The 27,025-nt window shown below is 37.4% G+C and overlaps 1 protein-coding gene across 2 annotated transcripts in view; it reads left to right on the top strand.

Moving 5' to 3' along the window:
• Positions 1 to 26,588, top strand: part of GREB1 (growth regulating estrogen receptor binding 1) — a 91,595-nt gene extending 65,007 nt beyond the window's left edge. The window contains exons 20-34 of one of the 2 annotated variants that reach the window (XM_029965831.1): positions 383 to 498; positions 1,193 to 1,392; positions 3,208 to 3,297; positions 5,316 to 5,914; positions 9,537 to 9,639; positions 10,738 to 10,896; positions 13,248 to 13,390; positions 14,154 to 14,315; positions 15,929 to 16,133; positions 16,935 to 17,109; positions 18,094 to 18,312; positions 20,588 to 20,723; positions 21,268 to 21,468; positions 23,076 to 23,214; positions 24,858 to 26,588. In XM_029965831.1, coding sequence (XP_029821691.1) covers positions 383 to 498; positions 1,193 to 1,392; positions 3,208 to 3,297; positions 5,316 to 5,914; positions 9,537 to 9,639; positions 10,738 to 10,896; positions 13,248 to 13,390; positions 14,154 to 14,315; positions 15,929 to 16,133; positions 16,935 to 17,109; positions 18,094 to 18,312; positions 20,588 to 20,723; positions 21,268 to 21,468; positions 23,076 to 23,214; positions 24,858 to 25,021 — 2,811 coding nt within the window. In that variant the 3' untranslated portion in view covers positions 25,022 to 26,588. Of the gene's footprint in view, positions 1 to 382; positions 499 to 1,192; positions 1,393 to 3,207; positions 3,298 to 5,315; positions 5,915 to 9,536; positions 9,640 to 10,737; positions 10,897 to 13,247; positions 13,391 to 14,153; positions 14,316 to 15,928; positions 16,134 to 16,934; positions 17,110 to 18,093; positions 18,313 to 20,587; positions 20,724 to 21,267; positions 21,469 to 23,075; positions 23,215 to 24,857 lie in introns of those variants that run through there. The other variant, XM_018088829.2, reaches the window with a different exon arrangement.
• The last annotated feature ends 437 nt before the right edge of the window (positions 26,589 to 27,025 follow it).

Genomic DNA, 27,025 nt, shown 5'->3' with positions numbered 1-27,025 from the left:
TTTCTCCTATTCCTCTAATGTGAAAAAGTCTTGTTCCTAGCTCATTTTCTTCCTTGGACTCAGGTACCCATACATTATTTGCCATAACAAGCAACCCTCTTTTCTCTCACCCAAACCTCCTGCTCAGCTTTACTCTCCATTGTACCATACCTGTCCTATCCTCTGGCCTTGGTGCTTCGCAGCTGGGAAGCTGAGAGGCTTTTCAGACTGGAACATACTGCCCCAATATCCTCAGACTTAGAGCAGGCAGATTGCTACCTGCCGTGTTCTAGAAAGTGCGAGATCTATCTGTGTTCTTATCGTGGATGATATAAGTATGTATTTTTCTCTTTTTATTTGGGCTATACAGATATAACTAGCAGTGTTTCTCTACCTTATACAGGTCTGGCAGAAAATTGAGGATGTAGATTGGAGGCCACAGACCTATTTGGAATTGGAAGGTTTGCCTTGTATATTGATATTTAGTGGGATGGATCCACAAGGGGAGTCTTTGCCACGGTAAGAAGATCCACTGTTTTCTCAGCAGCAGTTTTTTATCCATTGCTTACCAAATGGCTGAATATTAACTGTGTAATTACTTGTGCGAGAAGAAAACAGATTTCAGTGTCAAGGTTTTCCATTTTTTTGGCAGTTTTTATATCATAAATACAAACCACATATTATTGATAATAATCTTCTGTTTATAGCAAGATGTGAGTAGCTTTGAAAATCTTATGAGAGTTGTTTCAGTTTAGAGGAGAGAATAGGTATGTTAAAAACAGAAGTATAGCTGCTGTAGGCACCTTAGGGTAGCTGAGAAATCTGTGTGATGTTGGCATATGTGCTCCAGGATGTGTGGAGATATCAGTGCCTTCTCGAATGGCAGCAGGAAGTTAGACAGGATGCCCGGAACACTGAGTGCTTTTGTATGTTCAACTGAACCCCATTCTGTGTGTTAGGTTTAGAATCCAAATGATTATTCTTTTTCCTATGCTGATGCTAACGTTGAGTGCACTAGATTAAGCTGCATAACTAGATTAAGAAAAAGTGTATGCACCACAGTGGTAAACTTAGGACACAGTATTTTGTGCTTAATATCTCATCTGTAGTTGAAGCAGATAATGAAAAAATTCTCCTTTGGCTGTGTTTGTAAAAGAAATAAGGGGGTAGATTACAGTGAGCTTTCATACTAGCACCTCTTGTTTCTCTCCAGATCACTGAGATACTGTGACCTACGTTTAATAAATTCATCTTCTTTGGTAAGGACAACCTTGGAGCAAGAACTTGGTTTGGCAGCATACTTTGTGAGCTCAGAAATTCACACAGAGAAAGCAGTTGTGAACGATGTGTTAGAAAGTGACCCGGAGAAACTAAGCAGCACTGATAATGAAGATGAAGAAATAGCAACAGAAGGTATTATTATTAGTGATAATAAAAGAAGCTGTAAAATGATTGAGCTGTATTAGAAAAAGCAGAATTGTGTGGGTGAGGGTTTCTGGAATTAGTCTTACTGAGTGAACTCTGCTCCTTAATTTTGTTTCATCTCATTGAATCTGTGTTTTCTAGCATGCCGTGCCCTGGAATGCTGCTACTGAACCTCTTCCAGTTTTACTGCTGCATCTGTTCTCTCTCTCTCTGTTTTCTGGCTCCCTTCTCTTTCCTCCCTGTGTCACTCCTTTACCTGTATGTTCTGGCAGCCACAAAGAGGGGCTCGTGTGGGTACATCTAGTGACATCCACTGTTCAGAGTACCTTCTGCACTTGCCCTCAGCAGCAGGAAAGGGTGTGATTTGCCATCTGAGAAGCAGTGACCCCCTCCTCACCCTCACAGCAGTGGCAACTCTGCCTAAACGGTCCCTGACTGATGCTACCAAACCTGTGCTTACATACTGTCAGTGATGAAGATTCCTTCCAAGGGAACTGTATATAGTACAGCTGAGTAGTTTCTGGCTTGTAAGGAATTAAATAGTATGGATATATATCTGAACATAGTAACTTCTAAGTTCTTGAAAATGTCCATGAATTCAAATTGACAGTGTAGAGTTGGTGAATTTATCATTTCTTAAGAGAGCAATTAAGAACATATAAATGTATAAACAAACAGTAATTTATCCAGGAACAGTTGGGGTTGTTTTTTTTGACTGATAATTGATGGTCATTAGCAGTTGTCATTATGTTCTTTACTTTTCTTCACTGTCTATTGTGCCTGTAACTGTGGAAAACAAAGGATTTTTATCCCTGTAGGTTATGTAAATCTCAAACAACTTACCTTCATTTTCTTTCCTATACTATGAAGGAGAAGAGAGCCGATTACTGTTCACCTGTGAAGTTCTTACTCATTGATAATAAGGATAGCAGAACAAGCCAAACAAAAATATTTTCTTTAATCAAATATGTACTCTTCATAGAGAAATGAAGCACCAGCAGTCATACTCAGACTGTCTACAATAGATGCCTACTTTAGATGTGATGAGTACTTCTTGTGATGAATACTTCTGTCCATTTTGAAGTATGCTATCCAGTTGAAGTATGCTGAGATTTTATGTGATCTGAGTCAAATGGACACTAAAGTTTTTAGGTGTCTAAATTGTAAGGCTGCTCTCCTACTCTGTGAAGTATAGTATAATCATCTAGATCCCAATTCAAAACCTGTGAGATAGATTTACAGTCCAAGTTTTCTTCTGGCAGTGCTTATGTCTGTTTATCACAGTAAAACTGTACAGAAACAAGCATTTTAACATAGAAGTTTGAACTGGGAACCTCAAGTGAATAGCCTTGATGGCCATCTAAATACGGATTTTCATCACCAAAAGCTGAGATATAATCTGGCCATAAAGCTGTATGGGGTAGGAGGCAGTTTCATAACACGCTGACAAAATAGGGCTTGTCTGTTGGTTTCCCTGACACTGGATTAGTGAGGAAAGTAAGACATGGGTAGGAAGAGAAATCATGGTTGACATATCATGGTTGAGACAGGCCTAGAAATTCCCAGCTCCTTGCTGCAGCATTGATTTTTGTGAAGCTGTTGCAGCTCAGCATAGGTAAATGATATCATAGGCTGATCCAATATTGCATGGTAGGAACAGATACTCTCCATACTGAAAACAGTATCAGGATGAGGACAAACCCTACACAAACCCTTTTGTACTCTTCCTTACTTTGACAGCGTACCCGTGACTTCTTACAGGCTTACTTTAATTTTTTTCCCTTACTACCATTCGTGAAACAGGTTCTACTTCAGAAAAGAGAAGTCCTATGAAAAGAGAAAGATCGCGTTCTCACGACTCTGCATCTTCATCTCTCTCTTCAAAAGCTTCCAGTAAGACCATAAGATCATCTCTATTAATTTAAATTTAGGACATAAAAGAGACCTTTTATTCAGTTTATTAGATAAATAAAAGGGATAATTCACTAAGGTTTTGATAAGACCTATTTTAATCAGATCACTTAAGAGAACTAAAAAAAATAAGGACCAGACTTCTAAAATATAAGAAGTAGGATGTTTTCTTTTTTGAAAAATAATCATATAATGGTGTACCTAAATCAGGCACTTCTTTAATATTTGACAGTGAGTTGTAAATCCTCAGTTACTACTCTGATAACTGGATGTGTTCAGTGAAGCTATGACAGTTTATGAAGAGGAAACATACTTCACATTTAAATTTTTTTTTTTTTGACTCTGAGGGACAATAAACATGCTCCTTCTCATTGGTATTTTTACCTCTTTGTTTTTGCTGTAGAATGTTCACTCATTAATTTTGCACTGTTTAAAAGCTCTTTTGGAGATGGATTATTTTTTGCACCATCAATTTCATTATAATCTGCAAACTTTTGTAGAAAGCATGAGGCAATGTTGAGAACTACTACAGTTCTTTTGTCTGATGACCTCATTTCCTTACTTTTGATGGAGATAATATTAATTGAATTATTTGTTAAATAAAAGTGGGCAATATAAATTGTACCATAACTTCCTAGAAGTTGCAATGTTATGCAGCTTTTTAAAACATGTGGGGTTTTGTCAGTGACAGTAAATTCTTTTCGATCTCATTGTAGCTTTCAACATGGTGACATGCATATTTGGCCCTTGATTTCTTTTCTACAGGCACAGTGGTGTTACAAAAGGAACAAAAGCTTGAAAACTTTGTATAAGCTCCATCACTTTAATTTTTAAAATGTTAAAGTTGGGCTACTCATAATTTCCACAGTGTCCATGTAGTCTGCCTGTGGCTCTGTGGCCTCAGATTGTCTGTGATTAAAGAAATCTTCTTTCATTTTTTTTTCCTATGCTCTCGGATGCTGGTATTCTGGGGGATGTCACAGCGATGTTACTTGCAACCATTTATAGTGCTGGTGACACTTTCATATTTATTGCTAATGTCCTTTACTGACTACTTTAGATTAATGTGCAGCTAGAGTGTATCTTTTGCTTGAGATCAAGAGAAACTACAGACTTTTATTAGCTCAAAATGTGGGGCTTTTTGAGAACCAAGACTCTTGTTTTCACCATAAGAGGAAAGGTGGTTTTATCTATGTTCAACTTTAGACCGATATTTCTAATACCTTGTGTAGACTGATCCCACAACCAGTTCTCAATCTGCTCTCAAGACTGTGAAGTATCTGCATGTCCTTAGCATTAAAGATGCACAGAACCACTTTGAACATGTTAAACTTTCAAGTCTTTGTAGTTAAAAACCATGAGGTAAAAATATACCACTTTTAAAAAATCAGCAGTTATCTGTCGGCTGTATCTACATCACATATTCATGACCAGCATTCGTGAGTTCAGTATGTTCTCTCAGCTGACCAATAGCTGTATGAATGCAGTAATGTATTATGTCATACCAGGGACTTGAGAGCTGCCAAGTTTTATTAGATCAGACTAAGTGCTGCAGTGACATAGAGATGAGTGTCAGAGCAGAGCTGACTGTTTTCAGATGTCTGTGTAGACATTTCTGTAGTCTAATGGGGTAATAGCCTGGGAATACTTAATTTCTTCAATTCGTTTAAACAGTGGTTTCCGTAATTTTGTATTTGTCTTGAGTGATGAAACTATCTGGTGAACACCTTAGGGAGGGAATGTATGAGGGAGACAGAGGCCAGGACAATCACTAGCGTCTTTCCTATGCACTTTAAAAGCCACTTTCTGCATTGAGATGAATACTCCAAACTAGTCCCATTATGGCTTCCTGTAAGAGAAAGGTAAAAGCAAGAAGAGGAACAGGATTGCAATGTTTGAGGGATGCTCTTATCTAGATGATTCTTTGTTGTGTTTTGTTTAACTGTGGTGTTGACTAGCAGAGATAACTGCACTGTGTTGAAATATAAATTTTCTTTTAGTCACAGCATTCTGCACTGAGTCATCTCCTCCTCAAGTCCTAAGCAACAGCACTGAAGAAACTACAAATAACTATGAAAGGCAGAAGCAGAAAGTAGACAAGGGGGCACAAACAACAATCAGCAAACACTTGCCACCGGTAACTGAACAACTGGATATGAAACAAAACATAAAAAGTGCCCAAGTCTCCATCACCTCATCATCCTCCTCACCTTTCTCCTCCTCTTCTTCCTCTTCTGCACCTACTCATAACTCCTTCATCCTACAGACCTCTCAATGCTCCATGACCAAAGCATCAAAACAGCCTCCCATAGTTTTCCTGCCCAAACTGGTTTATGACATTATTACATCTACAGACAGCAGTGGCCTTCCCAAATCCTCTTCCCTCTTGCCTTACCATTCTGTTATGTGGGCAAGTTCTTTCCGTCCTCTTATGAGTAAGATGATGACTTGCACAGAGCAGTCTCTGTACTACCGCCAATGGACGGTTCCCAAGCCAATCCATATGGACTACAACAATAGAAATGAGGGCAGAATGGACACCTTTCACCCAAGGAGGCTGCTGCTGAGTGGGCCACCACAGGTGTGTAGAAAGAACAAGGTATTATCATTGATTTATTTTGTTTAATTTTATCATAATCTCAGAAAAAAATTATTATTACTCATACTTGAAGGAGCGGTTTTGGTAGAGAGCAAATTGTTTACATTGTATTTCCTAATCCATTCTAATTAAATAATCTTTCTTTCTTTACTGTTAACCTGAGTTCAAAGGCAGAGAAGCTGTAGCAATGTTAATTTTCAGTCAGTCTCCATTATAATGTTTTAAAAGACAGTTTGCTCAAGAGATAGATTTCATGTTTGTTAAAGTTGAATATGCATTTACATTTTAAATAAAGATTAAAGATCTTCACAAAACCACTTTCTTATGATTGATCTGAAGACAGCTGGGAGTTTGTAATTAAGTTATTTTCTCTGCTTCCTTTGCACAAGAAAGAGAAATAGAAGCTATTGTAAGTAATAAATGCAAGAAGGCCAGTTCAACATTAGCAGAGCCATATTTACAAGATGAGTAGCTGACCCAGGAGTCTTTAAATTACTTTGAAAAGATACATGGAAATGGGTGTAGTTCTAAGAAGTTCATTCTCTTCTAAATTCTCTAAGAATGTTCAGCACTAATCTCTGAGCAAAGTAACTCCTAGTTAAGTGCATATGTTACATGTTAAAGGTAATATTGTGTCTCCCATGTTTTGCTGAAGTATGAAGCATTAAGATAGGAAGAGGCACCTGGTCTCCTGAGAGCAGATTTGTTTCCTCTTAACCTCAGAAGACAAATGGGATGAATGCAAACCAAGACAAAGACTCATGTTTCCAGTTATTGTAACATCAACCCAAGAATTAATCTAAAGATAGTTAGTGATTTAACTTGCCACATGATCCACTCTTATAGGCCCATCCATGGCAAAAGGAAACTGCATATTACTGTTTGTTAAATGATTGTATTCCATTGTATACCTAAATTGATGGTGCAGCAGAGTAGAAAGAGCATAAATGAGCTTTTCATATTGGGAATTTCTCCAGATGTTACTGTAATTCATAAAGGATTCCAGAAAATATTCTGGTGATCAGTCTTTCACTGTCCATTCCTTTGATCTAAATAGTTCATGTTTACCAAAGATTGGGGTATTATGTGATGAATAAACTGAATTTCATACTCAGCTGTAGCATAAAAATGAATACATTCTGGAGAGAGAAGTTCATTTTCATGTCAAAAAACCCCCCACAGGCTGTGACAACTTCTGTTAAAATTTTATATGCATACACATCAAACCGCATAAAGATGTTATTCCCAAAGCCACCCTAAATGTCCAGATTAACCAATAAGTAATTCAGAGGCTTATGAGACCACACTACACACCTGTGAAAAGGTTTTGATGTTTCACACACTGAGTACTTGCAATTTAACTAATTATAATTGAACAAGTGCCTTGTTTATTCACCATCTCCCTTCCAGGGTGTGATATTCACCACTTTTCACTATCAAATCTTTTTTTTTTTTTCTCAAGTATGGAATAGGACTCCTGTTGACCCTCTGTACAGCAGTGAATTTCAGCCTTGATAACAATTCTTTTACTTGAAACTCCATCTCTTTTTCATCTGTCTCCACAATACAGGTTATTTCCTAGTGTTGCATTGGGTCCTACAGTTGGATCAGTTCTTAGAGGATGTTTTTCATATGTTTATTCATTTTATATTCCTTAGTTCTTTCTGAAGAAGATATCTGTTTCACAGAGAACAAATTCATACACATGAAAATAGGAGTATCATGTCTTCTTCCTAAACATAGAAATGTAGGGGTATATATTAACTTAATGGATTTTTCCATTTATTATTCTGTGGAAATTTCTAATTTATTTCCATTTTCATGGAAAAAACCAGAAACTTTGCTACCTTTACTATTTTAAAGTACTAAAACCTCCCATAAACCAACCAAACAGCTGTAAAAGTATGTGGATTTTTTGTTGGTTTAAGGTATACAATACTGTGTTTCTTCTAGGGAATGCTTACAATAAAATATGCAGGAATTAGAATTACCCTTGTCTTTTGGGGAAGAAATAAGTTTTCTTCCTGAAATAGGTTTTACTCATTACTTTTGATAACATTAACATTTTACACGGACTTAACATGTAGTGCATGAAGAAGTGTAGGCAAAAATGAAAACAGTTATTAGACAACACCTGAGTGTTAGTAACATCTCAGCCAAAGTATAAGATTGCCATATTGTCATATCTATGGCTTGACGTCTAGTCCCCAGTGCACCCAAGCAAATGCCTACGTGGATCCTAAATTCACTAAAATATCTTTCTTAGAACATTCATCTTAAATTTCCCCAAACTGCAAATTGAGGTTTTGTACCTTTGTTTTTTAACTGAATGTTACAACTTAGAATTAGCATTTTCCTCAAGCATGGAAGCTGCTGGTGAGCACAGCTCAGTCCTGTGGCACCACATCCAGGGAATGAATAAGTGTGTCTTAAGACACTTCCTGAAGAAGAAAACTGCTGCCCATATTATTTGGTTTTACTCTACTTTTATTAAAATCTTACTAGAGTAGGCATATATACCACTCAGCTTATGTAAGGAAAATATTAGGGGAATATTTATTATCAGCTGTGTTTTGGAAGAATGTAGCACGTGGAAACTAGGAGAAGAGCCATCACCATTTGACCAACTGTCTGTGGATCATCAGCATGTTTTCTGCGAATCACCACTGATTCACAGACCACAGTTTGAAAACCACTGCCATGAACTGTCTCACCTGGAAATTAAAATAGAGAAGCCTTACGGAATTATTTCCCCTTTTTGCTGTATTTCTCCGAATGTGAAGACTGAAATCAGGTGATACTTTATACCAACATGTAAGAATAGTAAAGTACTTCTACTGGTCCTGGTATCAAGTGTATGGAACGAGTTAAAAATAAGAAAACTCATTGCTATTAGACCTGCTACAAGAGCACTTTTGGGTGTCACTTCCATGACCGTGTATGGAGGGATACATATAATTTATCTGACAGACTATTTCTCTCTCAGGTTCTTAGACAGTTTGTTTTCACCTTATCTTTGATATCTATGGCAAGCAGAGTTCAGTGGTCAAAATCCCTGGAGAGCTTTCCCCTCCTCTTTGATACTTTCAGCAAAGGAGGTGGAACAACACAGTTTGCACATGCCATGTCCTTCAGGAGTGGAAGTGGCCTGCACAAGCTCTCCCAGAGATCCATGTCCCACTTTGCTCCTCAGGATAGTGTATTTCCGCAGCAGTCAGTGCTCTGGTAAATCATATGAAAATTAAAAGGTTGAGGTAATTCTTTAATTATCTTGTAATTTGAGGAGGTTTTATTCAACATTTTAAGAGCTTGAATGGATTTTTTAAACGTTCATTGCCTATGTAGAAACTGTAACATTGGGAGAGAAAGTTATTGTCTGTGGGCCTGTAATTAGACCTATTATATACAATGCATTTTCCAAACTAGGCTCCTGCATAGGGAGAACAAAACTGTCCAACAGTAAACATTTAATGTATGCCAAGGAATATACAAATACAGGGATCTGCAACCACTGAATAGTAATATTCATTTTCACTGCAGCTGCCATTTCCAGATATGTGGAAAAGTAACATGTAGAAAAATGAAAGTTTACTTTCGTATTTTCTAATTTATTTATTTACAGATAGGGAAAACAGGTGCCTATCTGCAGTTCCTCAGTATTTTGTCCCGAATGCTGATCAGACTGACAGAAGTGGATGTTTATGATGAAGAAGAAATCAATATTAGTAAGTTCCTGATATAAAAATATTCTGTAGACAATAGAACATTGTTACGCTAAATTGAAAAGTAGTTGTCTGTATATTCTATCCCCTTCAGCTTTGCAGTTACTTTACATTATTGAATTATTGTAAGAAAAATTTTCTGTGATCTTCAACTGACACTTAAGAATATTTTATTATTTTACTAATCATTTAGAGTTTAGTCTTCCTCTCAGTAAGAAAACAACATACTTCTGTTTTGCTTGAGAAATGATCAACAGAATTTATGTATATTAAATGATATCCAGCCACTGAGATAGAATTGAAATGAACTTTTGTGGTAAAGTATATAAAAAGAATCAGTGAAATTCTGGCAGATTTATACCATGAGGAGTAATGCTATAGATTGTAAGTATGTAAGACTACATGAGGGAATAAAGTTTCTGCTCTCTAATAGCTAATTTTAGTCCAAACTTCCTTTATTTGCAGTGTAGTACTCCCCTGTGTTTCCAGATGTATTTCTGTAACTAAGGGCTGGATTACACAGAAAAATACGGGTGATATTTTATGGACTGTGTGTAATTCTGCACTAAATGTTTGCCCACAGTCAGCTGTGTAGAATCTTAAGTAGGCGTTATCAGCCTGTGATCTACCTCCATCAGAAGGTGTTCTGTGATTTTACTGAAGATGTTCAGTGATTTTACTGTGGGAATGTGCCTCAGCTCTTGTCTCTGAGGGCTTCTTGGGGCAGTACCCAGGAGTCTTCCTCCACAGTGAGCTGTGAAAGAGAAAGAGGCAGCTATCCCCCAAGGTTTATGGGAAAACCTGTGGAAAAAGTGGACCACCTGCTAGTGGAGAGGTTTGTGCAAGCAATGCTTTGTATTTTTGGTAGGATTTTAGAGAAAACTTGCAATCAGGACATGAAGATAAATTTTAAAAGGCAGAGTTGCATTGAGGTATGAGGTACATTTTTGCAAAGGTGCTCCTCTTGGTGCATAATAGTATTGCTTCAGCAGAATAATGAAAGAAAAAATGAAGCGGGAATAATAGACAAAGCAAAACCATCTATAGCAATATAAAGAGCTTTAAAATTTTATGAATTCTTACTTTTCAATAATATGATAGACATAAAAGAAGAATCTGATCAATACTACCATCAGCCTGGAGATATGTGGCCAGATTTGGAGACATTTAAGAAGATGCCTTTTGACTACACTATCCATGATCCGAAATACGAAGATGCAAGTCTGATTTGTTCAAAGCTTCAGACTATAAACAACGAAGGTTAGAGTTTTAAAAATCTAGATTGGTATACATATATGTATTTATTTACTTTTAATATGAGAATCCTGTTAAACTTTCAAGCAGAGTTAAAATGTTAGAATTTCACTTGACTAAGTAATAGTGAAAAAAGATTACAAGTTTGCCAGATGAAGTACCAGAGTATAAACCTTATACATGTTTTATGGAATATTATATGGGTAGTCTTTAATTTAAAAAGCTCTAATTCCATGTACATTTGTGTATTTGAATGGTTTTATATAGTAGCCTTGTCCTGCTTTGTAGCAATGAAGTGACTTACATGAGAAAAGTTAGTTATTCACTTAAAAGTGTTTATAGGTTTATTTTTTTAGGTTTTGGTCTAGTTTTGGAAAGCAGGAGATGCATATGTCCAGATATAGAGTATAGAGGTGTGAATTAGTCCTCTGAATTATCCAGCTGGACATACACAAGCCCATAGGACTAGGTAGGATGTATGCTGAGGGAGATGCCAGCATTGTTGTGAGGCTAGTGTCTATTATTTTGAAAAGGTAATGGCAATTGGTGGAGGTTCCTGATAGTTGGAAAAAGGAAAATGCCATGCCCTTCCTCCACAGGACAGGGGGAGGACTGAAGCAATTACAGCCTACTCAGCCTACCCTCAGTCCTCAAAACAATTATAGAACAAAATCTGTAAGCCATGTCCAGACCTATGAAGGAGAGCAAAGTGACTGGGATCAGCTGGAATGGATCATCAGATGCAAATTGTGATTGGTAAACATGACTGTATTTTATGATGAGGTGACTGGCACTATGGACAGCAGTGGCTTTATCTTGACTTCAGCAAGGCTTTTGTCACTGTCTTCTATGATATCCATACAGGCAAAACTGGACAGAGGTGATTTGGATAGATGGATTTTAAAGTGAGTAGGAAATTAGCTGGACCACTGAATTTAAAATGTGAGGAGTGTCACCAGTCTGACTGACAGCTGGATACTCGTGGCAATACTCAGAGACCAATAGGGAGACAAATGCTGTTTAAGATTGTCATTAATAACCTGGTCAGAGGGACAGAATGCAATGTCAGCAAGTTCATGGATGGTACCAAGTTGGGGCAGGAGTCAATTTGCAGGAAGGTAACACTGCTATTCAGAAAGACCTTGGCAGGCTGGAGAAGTGGAACCTTCAGGAGTAAACCTCAGGAACAGGAACCTCATATAGTTCAACAAACATGCCCCTTGCACTTGGGATAGAATAATAATTTTTTTCAGCTGCACAAGCTTAAGGCCAACTCTGTAGAGACCAGCTTTGATAAAGGTGATTTGATGGTCCTGACAGACAACAATTTGAACATGAGTCACCACTTCGTGATTGGGTTAATGGCTTAGTAATAATCTAGTAAGCAGGTCAAGGGGAGTGATTATTCTTCTGTGCATGGCACCTCTAAGACCACATCTGGGTATTCTGTCAAGTTTTTTGCTTGCCTGTGTGAGAAAGACATTGACATACAGAAGTGAGGCTAGTGGATAGCCACCAAGATGTGAAGAAAATTGCAGAAAATTGGGTTGATTTGGTCTGGAGAAGTCTAGCAGGGCCATCTGAATGCTGTCTTCAACTTCCTAATGGGAACTTAAAAACACACACTATTACAGATACACAGCATAAGGAGAAGAGACAACAAATACAAATTGCAACATGAGAAATTACAAGTAGATAGTATGAAAAATATTTCCAGAATAAAAGTGGTCAAGCCATGGAACAGGTTGCCCAGAAAGATTATGGAAATTCCACTCTTAGTGATTTTCAAAACTTGACATGACAAGGAACAGCCTTGAACAACCTGATTTGATGCTGAAAATCTCAGTGAAAGGTGATGTAACAAAGTCCTTTTCAGCAGAAATTACACCTCATCTTCCTTCAGTCTCTCACAAAGGGGATCCTTTTAAAAGATATGGAAGTGAACTAAAGAGCAACATCACTAAATTGCCAAGTTCATGTCACATAATGTACAGTGATTTCTGTCACAGAATGGCAAATGTCATAAGGCTCTTTTTTACTATTTATTACTTTTGTAAGCATTCAACCAGTAATAGCAACAGCAACAATGATAATTTTAATAATCTGGCTTTGCTTACACATCAGCCTTATGTAAAATCTGTACAGAATTATCATAATCATGAATTCACAGATACGTTTGTAGTTCCCTTTGCTGTACATAACAGTTTATAAACATACTATTCTCAGAATGAATTCATAGTTTGTTTTGTACATGTTTAGTATGGCCATTTTTCCTAGAAGCTGACTACAATGACAGAAACAGTTTGTCACATTCTAGCCTTGAATATATGTTAAAGTTGTTTCTTTTTTTTTATTAGACAGATCAATGAGCAGGAGACAGGAGGATATGTACACATGCCGTCAAACAACTAGGATGAGATTGTCCAAGTATGCAGCATACAACACCTACCATCACTGTGAACAGTGTCATCAGTATATGGGTTTCAATCCCAGGTACCAGGTAAAGATTTCCAGAAGTTACTCTGCAGATCAGAAACTGAAGCAGACACAACGCATACACAATTTGTGTACATTCACTGTATTAAAATTCGCTTGGAAATTGTACGTGGGTGTTAAAAACAGCTGATTTACAGAGTTTTTTAGTTCTTGAGGTTTGCCTGCCTTGACCAGACTGCAGGTTTGGGGACATCAGAGGACTGATTCCTGCCTCATTTACACTAGTTTATTCAGTGCTGTAATCTATATATATATATATACTTACCAGTTAAAAGTACTTTCCCAGCAATCTTTTCCCACTGGGACTTGCTTGTATTTTCACCTGGGTAACTGTAACAGGTGCTACTTTCTGATACAGGAGTAGTGCAGCATAGAATAGTCTATAGGTGATATAGAACTTGTTATTACTCAGAGTAACCCTCTAATTTCCTGCCTCTTAGAGTGTGAGGAGGAAGGTGTCAGCAATGCAAATACTGGTTTTTATGTGTCAGTATTTCTGAAAACCAAAGAGTGGCCTGTAAGTATTGGTACCATCTGCAAGACAAAGCTGAAAGAATGGTTTCAAAAGAGGGAACACTTTACTGTGGGGTTTTTTTCAATGTAAGCTCTAGCCTGGGTGATATTGCTTAACACCTATGAATAATGAAGTAAAATCTAACACCATATTGTGATTGTAATCTGTTTAGCAATGTTATAAACGTATATAACTACACTGAGACCTTGTAGTTTGACTCTAACTGGAATTATCCCATTTTTCCCATCTTTAGCTTTATGAGTCTACTCTGCATGCATTTGCATTTTCCTATTCTATGCTGGGAGAAGAGATCCAGCTGCATTTTATCATTCCAAAATCAAAGGAGCATCATTTTGTCTTTAGCCAACCAGGAAGACAACTGGAAAGCATGAGGCTACCACTAGTCACAGATAAGGTAGATGGATAATTATATTTATCATCATATATGGGAGAGAGATACCACCAATTCTTAAATTTGTTGAATTAGTATTCTTTATACTACTACTCCTGCTGTCAAGAGATAGTGAAGATGTCCTTATACTAAGCTTGTACCTTCTCCCAGAAAGGGACACATGAAACAAAACTGTCTAGCCACCATGTTTCTTTATAAATAGCTTATCTGTGACTAAAGGTCTTTCATTATGGGTTTAAGATGTTAAAGTGAGAATGGTTTCAGCAATGAACCTGAGAGACATTATTTTGTTTATTGTACCATTACTAAGAGGAAGCATTTTTTTTCTGTGGAGAAAGGCAGTGGAATATCCTGTCTTATTCTGCATAACTGCTCAGGTACTTTCACATAAAAATAAGGCTTTCAAAGAATCTTTGTCGTGGCTTCAAGACTGTATAAAGAATCACATGTCACACTTGTAAAGAAAACACTTTGTAAGGTCATCCATCGGACAGGCCACACAAACTCTGATGCTGACCTTTACAGGGACTCCTGATATCCATGTCTAAGGTGAAGTTGTGCCATGCTCAGGCCACACTGTTTGGAGTATTGAAGCAATTTGTGGAACAGTAGTGATCAGTAGCACATCTATCCTGGAGAAAATAAGCTACTTCCAATAAACAGTAATAAATCAATACCACCTTCCAGTTCAAGTTTTAAATGGAAGAACCCACACAGCAACACAGCATCAACTGTGCAATGTGAGGATGAAACCTCCTGCTCTTCTTCAGCCAGTAACCTTGTGCTTGGCTACACAGTCAGAACTGTGCACTGGGTCCTCATGGATTCTTTTCCTGCTTCTACCACTGACCTGCTTTGAGGCTTTGCCAAAATAATTTATTCTTCCTTTGCTTCTTTTTCTGTTCACTTGCCCCCAAATAGTGTCTGCAATCTTGCTGCAAGATTGAAAAATGCTGGGGGATATATACCTATATTATTAAATCATTATAAAATGTTTTTCTTGATCTACTTTTCATGAACTCCACTGGCATCAAATCCACCATTTTGTTGTTTGGCAGTTTTAAATCTGGAGTGCTTAATTGTGAGGACTTTAGCGAGTCTCTGTAAAGAGGCACACTTTCATTCTGGGTCTTTAATGACCTTGGTAGGAACCAGGCTAAAAACAGTTTCCCAGACTGGAACAGTCCTGGATATCTGTAGAAACAGGGCTTTTACTGTACTACCAAGCTTGGAAACACCCAGTGAGTTTCAATGCCTTCAAGTTTAGGAGCTGACCAGTCAGAAGAGTTTTGGAATAAGGTGTTTCTTACTGTCTTATGTCATATGGAGCTAAATCCTTTTCCAGATCTAGCCTCCAGGTCCCTGTGCACTTGGCAGGTCAAGGTTAGCAGTCCTGTCCACTCTACCACACTCTCACCAGTTGAATAAGCTAAGTGATTGAGTTTTCTTTTTTCCAAGCTCTTATAAAAGTTGTTTATTTTCCTATCAAGGTAATTTAAAATGCGTGAGTTTGTACAGTGACAGAGAATCTGATTTATTCTCCTGAAGAATCTGTTTCTCTTTCTCTTTTCTCTCTCCAGGTTAATAGAGAAACTCACACTTCTTTTTGCTTACAGAGTGAAGATTACATAAAAAGCCCTACTTTTACTCCCACCACTGGTCGTCATGAACATGGACTTTTCAATTTATATCATGCAATGGATGGAGCCAGTCATTTGCATGTTTTAGTTGTTAAGGAATACGAAATGGCCATATATAAGAAGTATTGGCCCAACCACATCATGCTTGTTCTTCCAAGCATTTTCAACAGTGCAGGAGTAGGTAAGCATAACAAAAAGTTCTAAGAAATGTGGACACGCGACCTGAACCCTTGAGGTGTTGTTAATCAACAGTGAAATGTAGATATACACCTTGTAACGAGCATGTCTGATCTGGAGATCTGGATTCCCTTTGGAGACAGTGGGTCACAGCTGAAGATGCAATTCACTTAATCCAGGTCACCTAAAGCAAGCTTGATGAATTGCACCCTAGAAATCTTACTCTTTTCTGTGGACTTTAAAAGAAGTTGAGGGTGTTAACTCAGATGGAGTAACTGACTGTTTCCTTGAGGAAATAAGTTATGTACTGTTTCCATGGGCAGTGATGCACTGATTAGGTACATCCTTTAGGTAGGTTCTGCTAATATAACATCTGTGAAATATTCAGCCTTTTTCTCGTGCTGCTGGAACAACTTATACACAACAGTAGTGACAAAAATTGAAAGTAGATTATTAGGGAAAATTCTCCGTGTCATTTAGCTGGTCAGTCAGCATCTCTAGCTGTTTGCACTAAGAGATGCTAGTGGACCCAAATATCTGTGAGGTAAAAAGAATTAGTCACTAAACCCTTAAGACACTAGCAAAAAAGTCAGAGTTCATTTTCCATGTGTCTCACTGTGGTCCTGTAAGTCACTTTCTTGGCAAATGACAAAGTAAGTTGATTCTGGGGAGTGTTGGGGTGTTAAAATCTTCAGAGTGGTTTATACCCTTGTCTGCAGAAATGCTCACTTCAAAAGGCTTTCAAATTAAATGCTAACAATTTCTGCCCCTATTTTTAATCTGATGGTTATGTCCTTGGTTTCAGGTGCTGCACACTTCCTGATAAAAGAGTTATCTTATCATAACCTGGAGCTCGAACGAAATAGGCAGGAGGAGCTGGGCATAAAACCCCAGGATATTTGGCCTTTCATTGTCATTTCAGATGACTCCTGTGTTATGTGGAATGCAGTGGAAGTTGATTGTTCAGGAGACAGGAAGAGGTAAATAGAGTAATACATGCTTTTTTAGCTGATCTTTTTTAACATTTCACTGCATGTGATTTTGAAATTATGTTTGATATACTACAACTTTTACCCTGTACAAGTAGAGAATTATATCTGCCTAATAAGAGTAGATATCCTAAATATCTGCCTTTTCATTGTACATAATGTAGTGCTTTTTATTTAGCCTGCTTTTCATTTCTGTCCCTTGAAGATTTACGTGCCCTGCAGCCGTTATTGTTTTGATTGACACTGGTTCAAGCTACAGTTACTTGGAATGCAGATTTCAGACTCTATAAGCAATCCCTGATACACTGGACAAGCACGGACATTCACATGTACATTTTTCACCAGATTTTTCTAAGGAAGCTAGAAGACAATTCTGTGCAAATTGTGTGACTGATTTCCTGTGGCTCTTTCATCATTCCCAGTCTGTGTGGCTCCTTTATGAGTTCCCCAAATCCCCAAACTAGTATTTTTGTTTTCATTACTTGGGAACATTGTTTGTACTAGGTATTTTTATCTGTTCTCAGAATGGTGCTATGCAGGATTTACAGCAAACCTTCAGAGAGAATGAAACTCAGTGAAAACTGAGATTTATGGACTCTAGGAGTGGACTAGAAGGATCTCAATACTTTGTGCTTAAGTTACGTCACAAAGTCAGCAACCCTCCCAGATTCATTAGAATATTATCTAGGTAACTAGATAATTATTACCTAGAATATTATCTAGGTAACTAGGTGAATATTTTGAAAGATCTAGACTAAGTTTCAGATCTGTCGTACCAGTCCCCACCACATAAGCACCAGTTAATTTTAAGTTTTAAATAGAGAGACAAAAAAATGCAGTAAACTAAGACAACACTGGAGTTATCTACTGGATATCATAACAACTTTTGACTGTTAATAATTGCTCTTCAGCTGAATGAGGTTCTGAATGTTCTCTATATATTTTAAAATTAACACATTTTCATAATTATTGTAGCGACTATACGTGGACTGAAAGGAATGTTTCCTTGAAGCAAATTCTACAACATATTGAAGCAACTCCCAATGTTACTCATTATGCCTTAATTGGGATGAGAAAATGGTCCAGTAAAACAAGCAGTGCTGAGATCAAGGAACCGTTCTCCTGCTGCCATGTGCATGATTTCATTATGCTGAATGTGGATCTGACACAGAATGTACAGTATAACCAGAACAGGTAAGTGAATCTGCAGCACCTTTTGAATAGAGATAATGAACCAAGTAAAAGAATTTTTACAAAAGCTCTTGGTTTTTTAGGGAGGTTGTGAATGACATGCAGACAGATTTTGTTGTCTTGCTAGTGATCCTTCCCAGGTTGCCAGAAGTTGAAAAAAAGACAATAATTTCCATAGTTCCAAATAAAACAGTCATATTTGAATTACAGGGTAGATATACTCAGCAGTGTGCCCTGAAGTATTGGTTGACTCCAAGTGATCTTTTGGTGAACACTTTACTTCCTCTCCTGCCCACTTATGTGCACTCCCTTCCAAATAAAACAGGGATGTATGGCTGAATGGTGCATAACCAAGTCTTGTTCTAACATATAGCTGGGCTTTTTACCCTGAGTAGCACAACACTGGAGTGCACCACATATGTGCTCATCAGAAAAATCAGAAGAAAAGCATAAATAAATCTTGTTGACATTGGTGGTTGTTTCTCACATTCAGCTGTCTCAGAAATCTCACTTTTTCATTTATTGTGCCACATAAGACATATCTGATTATAATTTTGTCACACACAGCATCACCACAGTTACCAGAACAGTATTCACTAGGTACATCATCTCACAGAATTTTACTGATCTGTGTGAAATAGACTGTGGTTTTGGCCCCACTTTTGGGGGACAAGAATTTATTACAACAGAATGAAGTATATATCACTAGAATGGAATTCACTTGTCTAAAGATGGTCTTTAGGCAACTCAGAATATGCAGATGATGTCCATATGGGGCTGGCAGGTCTGACATGAAAGCTACATGTGTTTTTCTGTAAGCTAAGTGGGACACCTCAGATAATCTAAAATGGCTCTACACATCTAGACTTAGGTAACTGAACATCAGTCACTGTGCTTCTCAGAAGAACTCTTCTAACTCAGGAAGATACCTTTTGAAGTCCAAGTTTGTTGGGACTGCAGGGAAGCATTCTGCTTTCATTATTCTGTGGATAAACAGATGATCTGTATTTCTATTGTCACCAGCCTGACACTTTAAAACAGCATTTTAAACTTGCTCCTATGTGTCTCCTAGTACAGAACTATGCTCCCAGGCTGCCTAACCATATTGCCTTATGAAGCATTATGAAGGGCTAGGGGAGACAATGACAATAAAGCAAAGTGATATGAGTAGAGGCAGCAATGTTAAAATGTCAGGAATGCCAGATCACACCACCCATTTCCTGCCTGTTTCTTTAAACCACCTGTGGCTCATCCTAATCCTCTGTGTGGGTGCTGTTGAGCCTGAAGTATCGTATGACGTTCCAAGCTTGGGCTGGCAAGGAAAAAGGTATATTTTAAAACACAGAGACACTGACAGTCAGGGATACAAAATAGCCATGTAGGTAGATACTGCTAAGATCAAAGACAATTTTTTAAAACCCTATAATTAAATGCCATGTTTCTCACTGATATCAACTATTGCACTAATTGCTCAGCTCTCTTAAATTAATGCCCTGGATGTCAATCCAATGGTTCTGCACATCATCCTGTTTCCTTTCAAAATGGAGAACCACGTCTGAATTTTCCAAAGACAAGAGTATTTGAATTTAGTAAAAATTTTAGGAGTTTACCTTTTATTCTCTTCCATCATAATCTTTGAATGGGTCAGATTTAGATCATGGATGTTTGGCCTCATTCTGCTTAATTTATTCCTATGTCTCAACAGTTCTCTTGTATTAAGAAAAGACTCCTTGTCTTCAAATAGTTTTCATCTCTAACATAAAATGGCATTATTTCTGTAGAGGCACATTGAAAAAATTACCAGATATTCGTATTCTGATGGCAAAATGAGTAGTCAGATACTTATGTGTGTTTGACAACGCAAATGTAGGGCCTCGTCCATTTCCTTGGAAGTTGAAGAAATTAATTTCCTTGACCTTATTTGGGGTAGTAACCTATGTAGCAATTTTCTATGACTGCATTATTGTAGTAAAAGGCAAAGAAAATATTTTAACTCCTAGGTATTTTCCTGACAATTTACTGCCTTTCCACTTTATGTTTGTGGTTCTTTTCCCTCAATAAGTGCTTCCCTCCCTCATTCTGATCTTCTTGAACTCATTCTAGCCTAGTTTATTTTTACAAAGCTGAAGCCTCTTTCCCTGACTGGTAGGCACTGGTGGAGGGTCAGTATGTTTGACACCTGTCCCTTCCATGGTGCTGATCAGACCTTGAGTGCTTGTATTTGTCAGTGTGTTACAAGAAGCATTCCTCTGACCTGCTATGATTTTATTCTTTCCAGATTTACATGTGATGATGTTGACTTCAACTTGCGTGTCCACAGTGCTGGCCTTCTCATCTGTCGGTTCAATCACTTCAATGTGATGAAAAAGCAAATTGCAGTAGGAGGACAGCGATCCTTCCACATAAAGTCCAAGGTGGGAACTAAGACCTCTGATTCATTGTTGTTAAAATTCTGTTTTCCTTTTTTGTACCTTTTATTCAGGAGACCTGAGGTATTTTGGTGCATTTATTGTTGCCAGTAATGGGGTATGTCTGCCATGTAGGGCTTTTTTTAGTTATTTATTTATGAAATCCCCAATATTCTTGTCAAAAATGCACCTGTCCGTAATAATTTTCCTTTAAAAATTATTAAAAACACCCAAGTGTCTCATTACAGTCCAAGTAACCATTCACTGTGTGTTTTTTATCTACAGCTATTGAATTGCTCATCTTCATGTGACTTCATATGTAGGAGTACTTTGAGTTCAAAGAAGAAACCTCAAAGACTACAAATACAAATACAATTCTATGACTGTCTGAAACTTTTCTGATGGCAGACATTTTTGGCTGAATGATTTTGCTTGTTATATAGATTTTAGATTTTTAGGGTAGAGATATGTTTTATACAAACCAAAATTCAGAAAAGTACAACTTGACTGACCAAGATTGATCTGTACCAGAAATATTTTTTCCTCATAGGTATCTGACACTCCAGTTTCAATCTCCCCTGCTCAGTACATTTGTGCTCCTGACAGCAAGCACACCTTCTTGGCAGCACCTGCTCAGTTGCTCCTTGAAAAGTACCTCCAGTATCACAGCCATCGCTTCTTCCCTCTCTCATTGAAGAATTACAGCCATCCAGTGCTATCTGTGGACTGTTACCTTAACTTAGGACCACAGGTACTGAACAAAATAATCTTCAAGCAGCTCTAGAAATTTATAGGGTATGTTTTGGATGGGTTTGCTGATGCATTCCTTAATAAGAGTTATACAGCCTTTGAAGAATTAGGTATTAGATTCCTATAATGTTAAAATCAAATTCTTAGTCCCATAGAGATATTGTCAGAGGCTTTAATGAAAGTACATAGAGAACAATTCCAGATTTCTCCTAAATAGTAATATGGTCTGTGGATTATATTAGATTTTGAATTATTACAGAGCACGTTTTCCTTAAGAAGTATTTTCTCAATCTGCTATAATTTGTCTCTTTCTACAGCAAATTTTTTCCATAAGAGAGGTTTACAAATACTAGCTAACCCTTAGAAAGCACTTTAAACAATGTTTTAGTTCACTTTTGAGTCATAAGATGAGCAGAGAAGCAAATACCAAAAAACCAGTCAGAATGGCAGAAGCTGACATTAGATCTCAGGAGCTGTTCACTCCCTCTGATGAGTTTGAATATAAAGCCAAGGTCATACTTCAACTCAAATGTAGGTTGAATAGAAGTGTGATACTAAGATGGTGTTGTTCATGAGAGAGAAACTGTTTTTACCTCTTCATCTGACTTGAAAACTAAATGAAGCTCAGTTTTGGTGGGTTTACTAAACTTCTTTACCAAAGTAGCTGTGTAATGAGCTTCCCATATATGCAGCTCCCAGAACATCTTGAACTATATCTTTTCATTTTCTTTCTGGCTAAGCTCTTACAGCCCTATGTTCCCACCATATTTAGGAAAACAAACTATGGAAGGGTGTTGTACTGTTACTGTCTTCCTCCATTGCATACTTTCAGGTCTAACCCATTCGGCACATGAAATGAGTTCAGTCTGGTTCTGGAATTGTTACCTGAGCTGGAATATGATACAATAGGATTGAAGGAATATGGAATAGACATAGTGGGGCAGAGTCTCAGTTGCTGTGGTTCAACCTTCCTCCACTGAATAAGGCTGATTTATGCCAAATGAGGATCTGCCCCATCTATGTAGTACAGTGGCACTTTGGAAGCAAAGTCCTGTGTGGAAGGTTCCTTAATTCAAATTTTTAAATCCTGAAACAGTGCTATAAATATTCCCAGTTCTTAGTGGATGTTGAGAGTAGCCATAAAAACAAACTACACAAGACGAAACCTTGTGCATTCATGTATATGCCCAACTCTACTGACTTGAGTAATCCCATTGGAATGAAAATTGGAATTTATAAAGGTTCTTTTCATGTCTGACTGCACAGTTAGTGTATTTACTCATATAAATAAAATTTGCTGGGCAGGTCACAGCATTATGGTTGTGGGGAGCTAGAGTTACTGCAGCTTTCAAACTATCACATATAAACCTTGTGATAATAATAGTAATAAATAGTAGCAACTAATATATATTTATGAATAGTGCTTTATATATATTTGTAATAAGTAGAGGGATGTTTTGGAAGGAACCATACATCTCACAATATTTGGAGTTGGAAAGCAAGTCTGAATTTGAATCAGCTGAAAATACTGGAAGCTTGATATCAAGTCTTAGCTTTATATAGAAACTTGAAAAATGTTGATTTTTTTTTCCAACCTCTCCCAATCAGATTGCAGTTTGCTATGTGAGTTCTCGGCCTCATTCTCTGAACATCAGTTCCTCTGGTTTGACATTCAGTGGTCTCCTGCTGTACCTCTGTGACTCCTTTGTTGTAGCTAGCTTTTTGAAGAAGTTTCATTTTCTTAAAGGTGAGCTGCAATAACTTTATTGCAAAGAATTAGATGACAGGATCTCTGGGAACCCGGGGAAAGTCCATTTTATATGAAAATATCTATACATATATATGTATATGCATGTATTCATATTTGTGTTTATATGTCCCACCCAACTTTGATGCTGGATCATGCTGGCTCTGCACTGTAATAAGCTGGTATATAACAGTGCTATAAATTCTGCAGATTTCTAAGTGGGGAGGAATATTGGATCCATATCATTGTGTCTAGTGTACATACACAACTCCTTACTTTATGTTTGAAAACTGAGTATTGAAGGTTTTTGCAGGAACCATTTACCTATTATGTTCTTCCAGATTTTATAATTTGTGATAGAAAATGGGTGATGGACAATCCTCTGTCAAAATCTATTTACTATTTTTGGAAATAGATGCTGGCTCATTTAAAATTTATTCCCAATAACCAGTTTCTTCATGTAATTCTAATGATGGTGTATAGCAGTGGAGACAACTAACTTCCACTTGGATTTCAGGCAGTCACATTGCAGACTTCTTTTGTATCATTCTGCTACTATCGTAGGCATTTAGTGCTCTGGGGATTTGTTTCACTCACAGCTATAACTGTCACTGGAAGAAAAACACTGTGGTTAGTGCCTCTTGAAACAGGCAGAGTTGTTATGAACTGCTGTGTTCTCTGTTGCAGGTGACACAGGGGCTATCAGTCAGTCTTATTTTGCATAAACCAGGCAATTTTTATAGCATGTATTTGCTTTGGGATTTCTCCGTCTCCCCTGGCAGTTTACTTGATTTTCGAACCTGCCACATAAGCACTAGAAACCACATGACTGTCAGTCCTGTTTCTTTTTAATTACATTCATAGCTTTTTTTTTTTTTTGTCTTGGGCATTTACACTTATCTCACTGTCTCTCATTCAGATTACCAAATGCTGTTGAGGTAATTATTTCCTCTTACTTGAAAATTTTTCTCAGAATCCAGGAAGCCACACAAGCAAGTTAAAATGGTATCAGCATGTCAGTCAGGGTAGTTGATATTGGTTAAAATTGATATTATTATAAAATAGGATCTTTTTTACTTGGACATTGCCTATGTCCATAGCCATACAGGTTCTTTGTTGCCAGTACATTAGCTTATCAATCTGAAAAACACTAAAAGTTAATGATTAGTTTTAAGGACATATTTAGACCAATTCTGACCAGCAAAGCACAAAGAGCTTAGTCAGTTATCACAGCGATTGACTTGTGTGTTTTGCTGAGGGTTTCACTCAACAAAGGTAATGATCAGGAGGACTAAAACAGGAATGGATGTAGGGCTTTATCTTGTTTGCTGCCAGGACACATCACCACCTCCTTAGACCTAACTGTTCTACCCTTCCTTACCCTAAAGGGTAGGGGAAGTACTATTAGTCCTGTTTACTAGGTGGATACTAGGTACCTCAGGTTACACAAGAAGATCCTGACAAATAGGGAGCTGAACATGGCTCTCCTCAGTCCTACCAGAGCAGCTTAATTTTCTCCCAAGCCTATTTGTAACTCCTGATGTGAAAGTGGTGGAGTTCTACATGCCAAAGGGTGGTGGGAGCTGGGTGATCTGAGAATGAAGGGGATACTCATGTGAGTTTCTTTTTAACTGTTTGCTTAGGTGCCACCCTGTGTGTGATTTGCCAGGACCGCAATTCTCTCCGCCAGACTGTTGTCCGGCTGGAGCTGGAAGATGAATGGCAGTTCCGACTGCGGGATGAATTCCAGACTGCCAATGCAAAAGAGGACAGACCACTCTTCTTCCTGACTGGACGACATATTTAATTGAAAAGAGACACATTTCCTGAATGATACAAGAGACTAACTGCCACCATCTCATGAAATTACTTTTGAGAAGCTCTGCTTTCTGAACAGAAAGAGGGTTGTTTTCCATGGTTTATTAGAATGATATATAATCAGACAATTTAAGCTTATATTTCCAATCTTTAAGTGACTTTTCTAATTTAATTGTCTGATGGAAGTCATTCCCAGTTTCTGAGAGAGACACAGAGATTTACTACTCCACATGGTGGAAATCATTTTGGATCAGAAGTGAGGTCAATGAGTGCACTTCTTCTGTGACAAAAAAGACCAATGCAAGTTCATAAGGAAAAGTTTTAGGAAACTTTTTGTATGTTCCAGAAATAGGAAATGTAAATTTAGGAGCAGATTTTTGTTTACAAATCTTATTTATCTAACAGTTGGCACAGGGCAACAGGAGTTGTTACAGTTTTGTAGTATATTCTACTGATTGATCCAGGTAGGATTTTTATATGAAGATTTGTAAAGTATATTTCTTTAATAGTAGGAACTCAGTTGGAGCTTTATTTTTTGGAATAGTTGCCACACTGGATAGTTTTACCATGCAGGACTCTTGGAATAGAAGCATAATAATATGTCTGGTTTTATTAGCATAAGGAAGAGAGTTAAGAAGGTAGATGTTAAAATGAGATCTGAACATTTAAACCTGAAACTGTTATTAACTTGAGTAACTGAAGACATCAAATGATAAGACTGATCTGCAAGTGATTTATTACATCTAGAACAGTGGTGGTTTGTGACTGAATTGTTGAACTGACTGCAGATTTCAAGCTGGGCCCAGTGCACTCAGGAAAGCAGATGAGACGGTTCTAAAACACTCCCAATACACTTTCTGGGGATATTTTCTTGCCAAGGTGCCTCAAAGGAGTGAGAAAATGGAGATTACATTGCTGAGAAATTCATGTGAAAATCTAAAAAGATGTTCTAGAATGGCACCAGGCATCACAATATTTCATATGCTCTGAATGTGAAATCAGCGATCACCGTCTTTGTCTAGTTTTTGGAAATACTGTCTAAGTTGCAAACTTTCTGTTTGTCTGTATAGAATCAGTGTTAACTTCACTCAGTTGAGGTGTAGGAAGGATGAGCATGGACATTGCTAGTTAATATTTGGGCTGGCCTTTCTTGCTGGATACACCAGTGGGTGGATCATTGATTTTATAATGATGAAATGCTATCAGGTTGCTGAGCCCGTTAAAATACTGTCCTTGAAACACAGACATCAGTATGATTATGCCAAAGAGGTCATTTAGGTTCATTTGCAGAGAAAATGTAAGTTGTGTAAGTTTGAGAGACGTGGATTGCTACCTACAAGGTAACTGCTAGCAATCAGTGTGTTTCTATATATCATTGTCCTTGCTTCAGAGTGAGAATTCACTTTAAGTTTTGGGAAGGTAGGTAAGCATTGTCCTATGTAAATAGTATTACCTGTTAAGTTTTCACCAGTTGATTAGTTAATTTAAACTTTTTTAAAGAAGTGTGGCATTTATGTCTAATCCATCCTTTATAAATAAAGTTCATGCTGCATGGACATCTGTCTCGGTGATTTACAGGACCAACAAGTACACTTTTGTAGTGGGAAAAAACAAAGTAAAAGGATTGGTTAAAAGGAGTTAATATAATTAAGCAATGACCTGAAATGATCAAGAGAAAATACAGTACTGCTTAATGGTCTACAGCATACCACAGCCTCAAATATATAAGAGTTTTTGCAAGAACTCAGATCTAAAGACAGTGGGTTGAAATCTCCTTTCCTGTAACCAAATATTTAAACAACTTATACCAAGTATCTGTTAACTTTTCCTGTGTTTTAGATCTGAGATTTGCTTTGCCAATTTTTAGACATCCATTTTCTCCAAGAACCTAAAAGGCCTAAAGTATATAATAAAAAAATAAATAAATCACATCCTTTCTTAACATTCTCTTTTGCTGCAAAGTCTTCAAAACTTTGACAAAATACAGCTGCTA

This window comes from Manacus vitellinus, unplaced genomic scaffold (assembly GCF_001715985.3).
Source record: "Manacus vitellinus isolate BGI_N305 unplaced genomic scaffold, ASM171598v3 scaffold_11_pilon, whole genome shotgun sequence".
NCBI lineage: Eukaryota > Metazoa > Chordata > Aves > Passeriformes > Pipridae > Manacus > Manacus vitellinus.
This window is presented reverse-complemented; position numbering and strand designations above follow the sequence as displayed.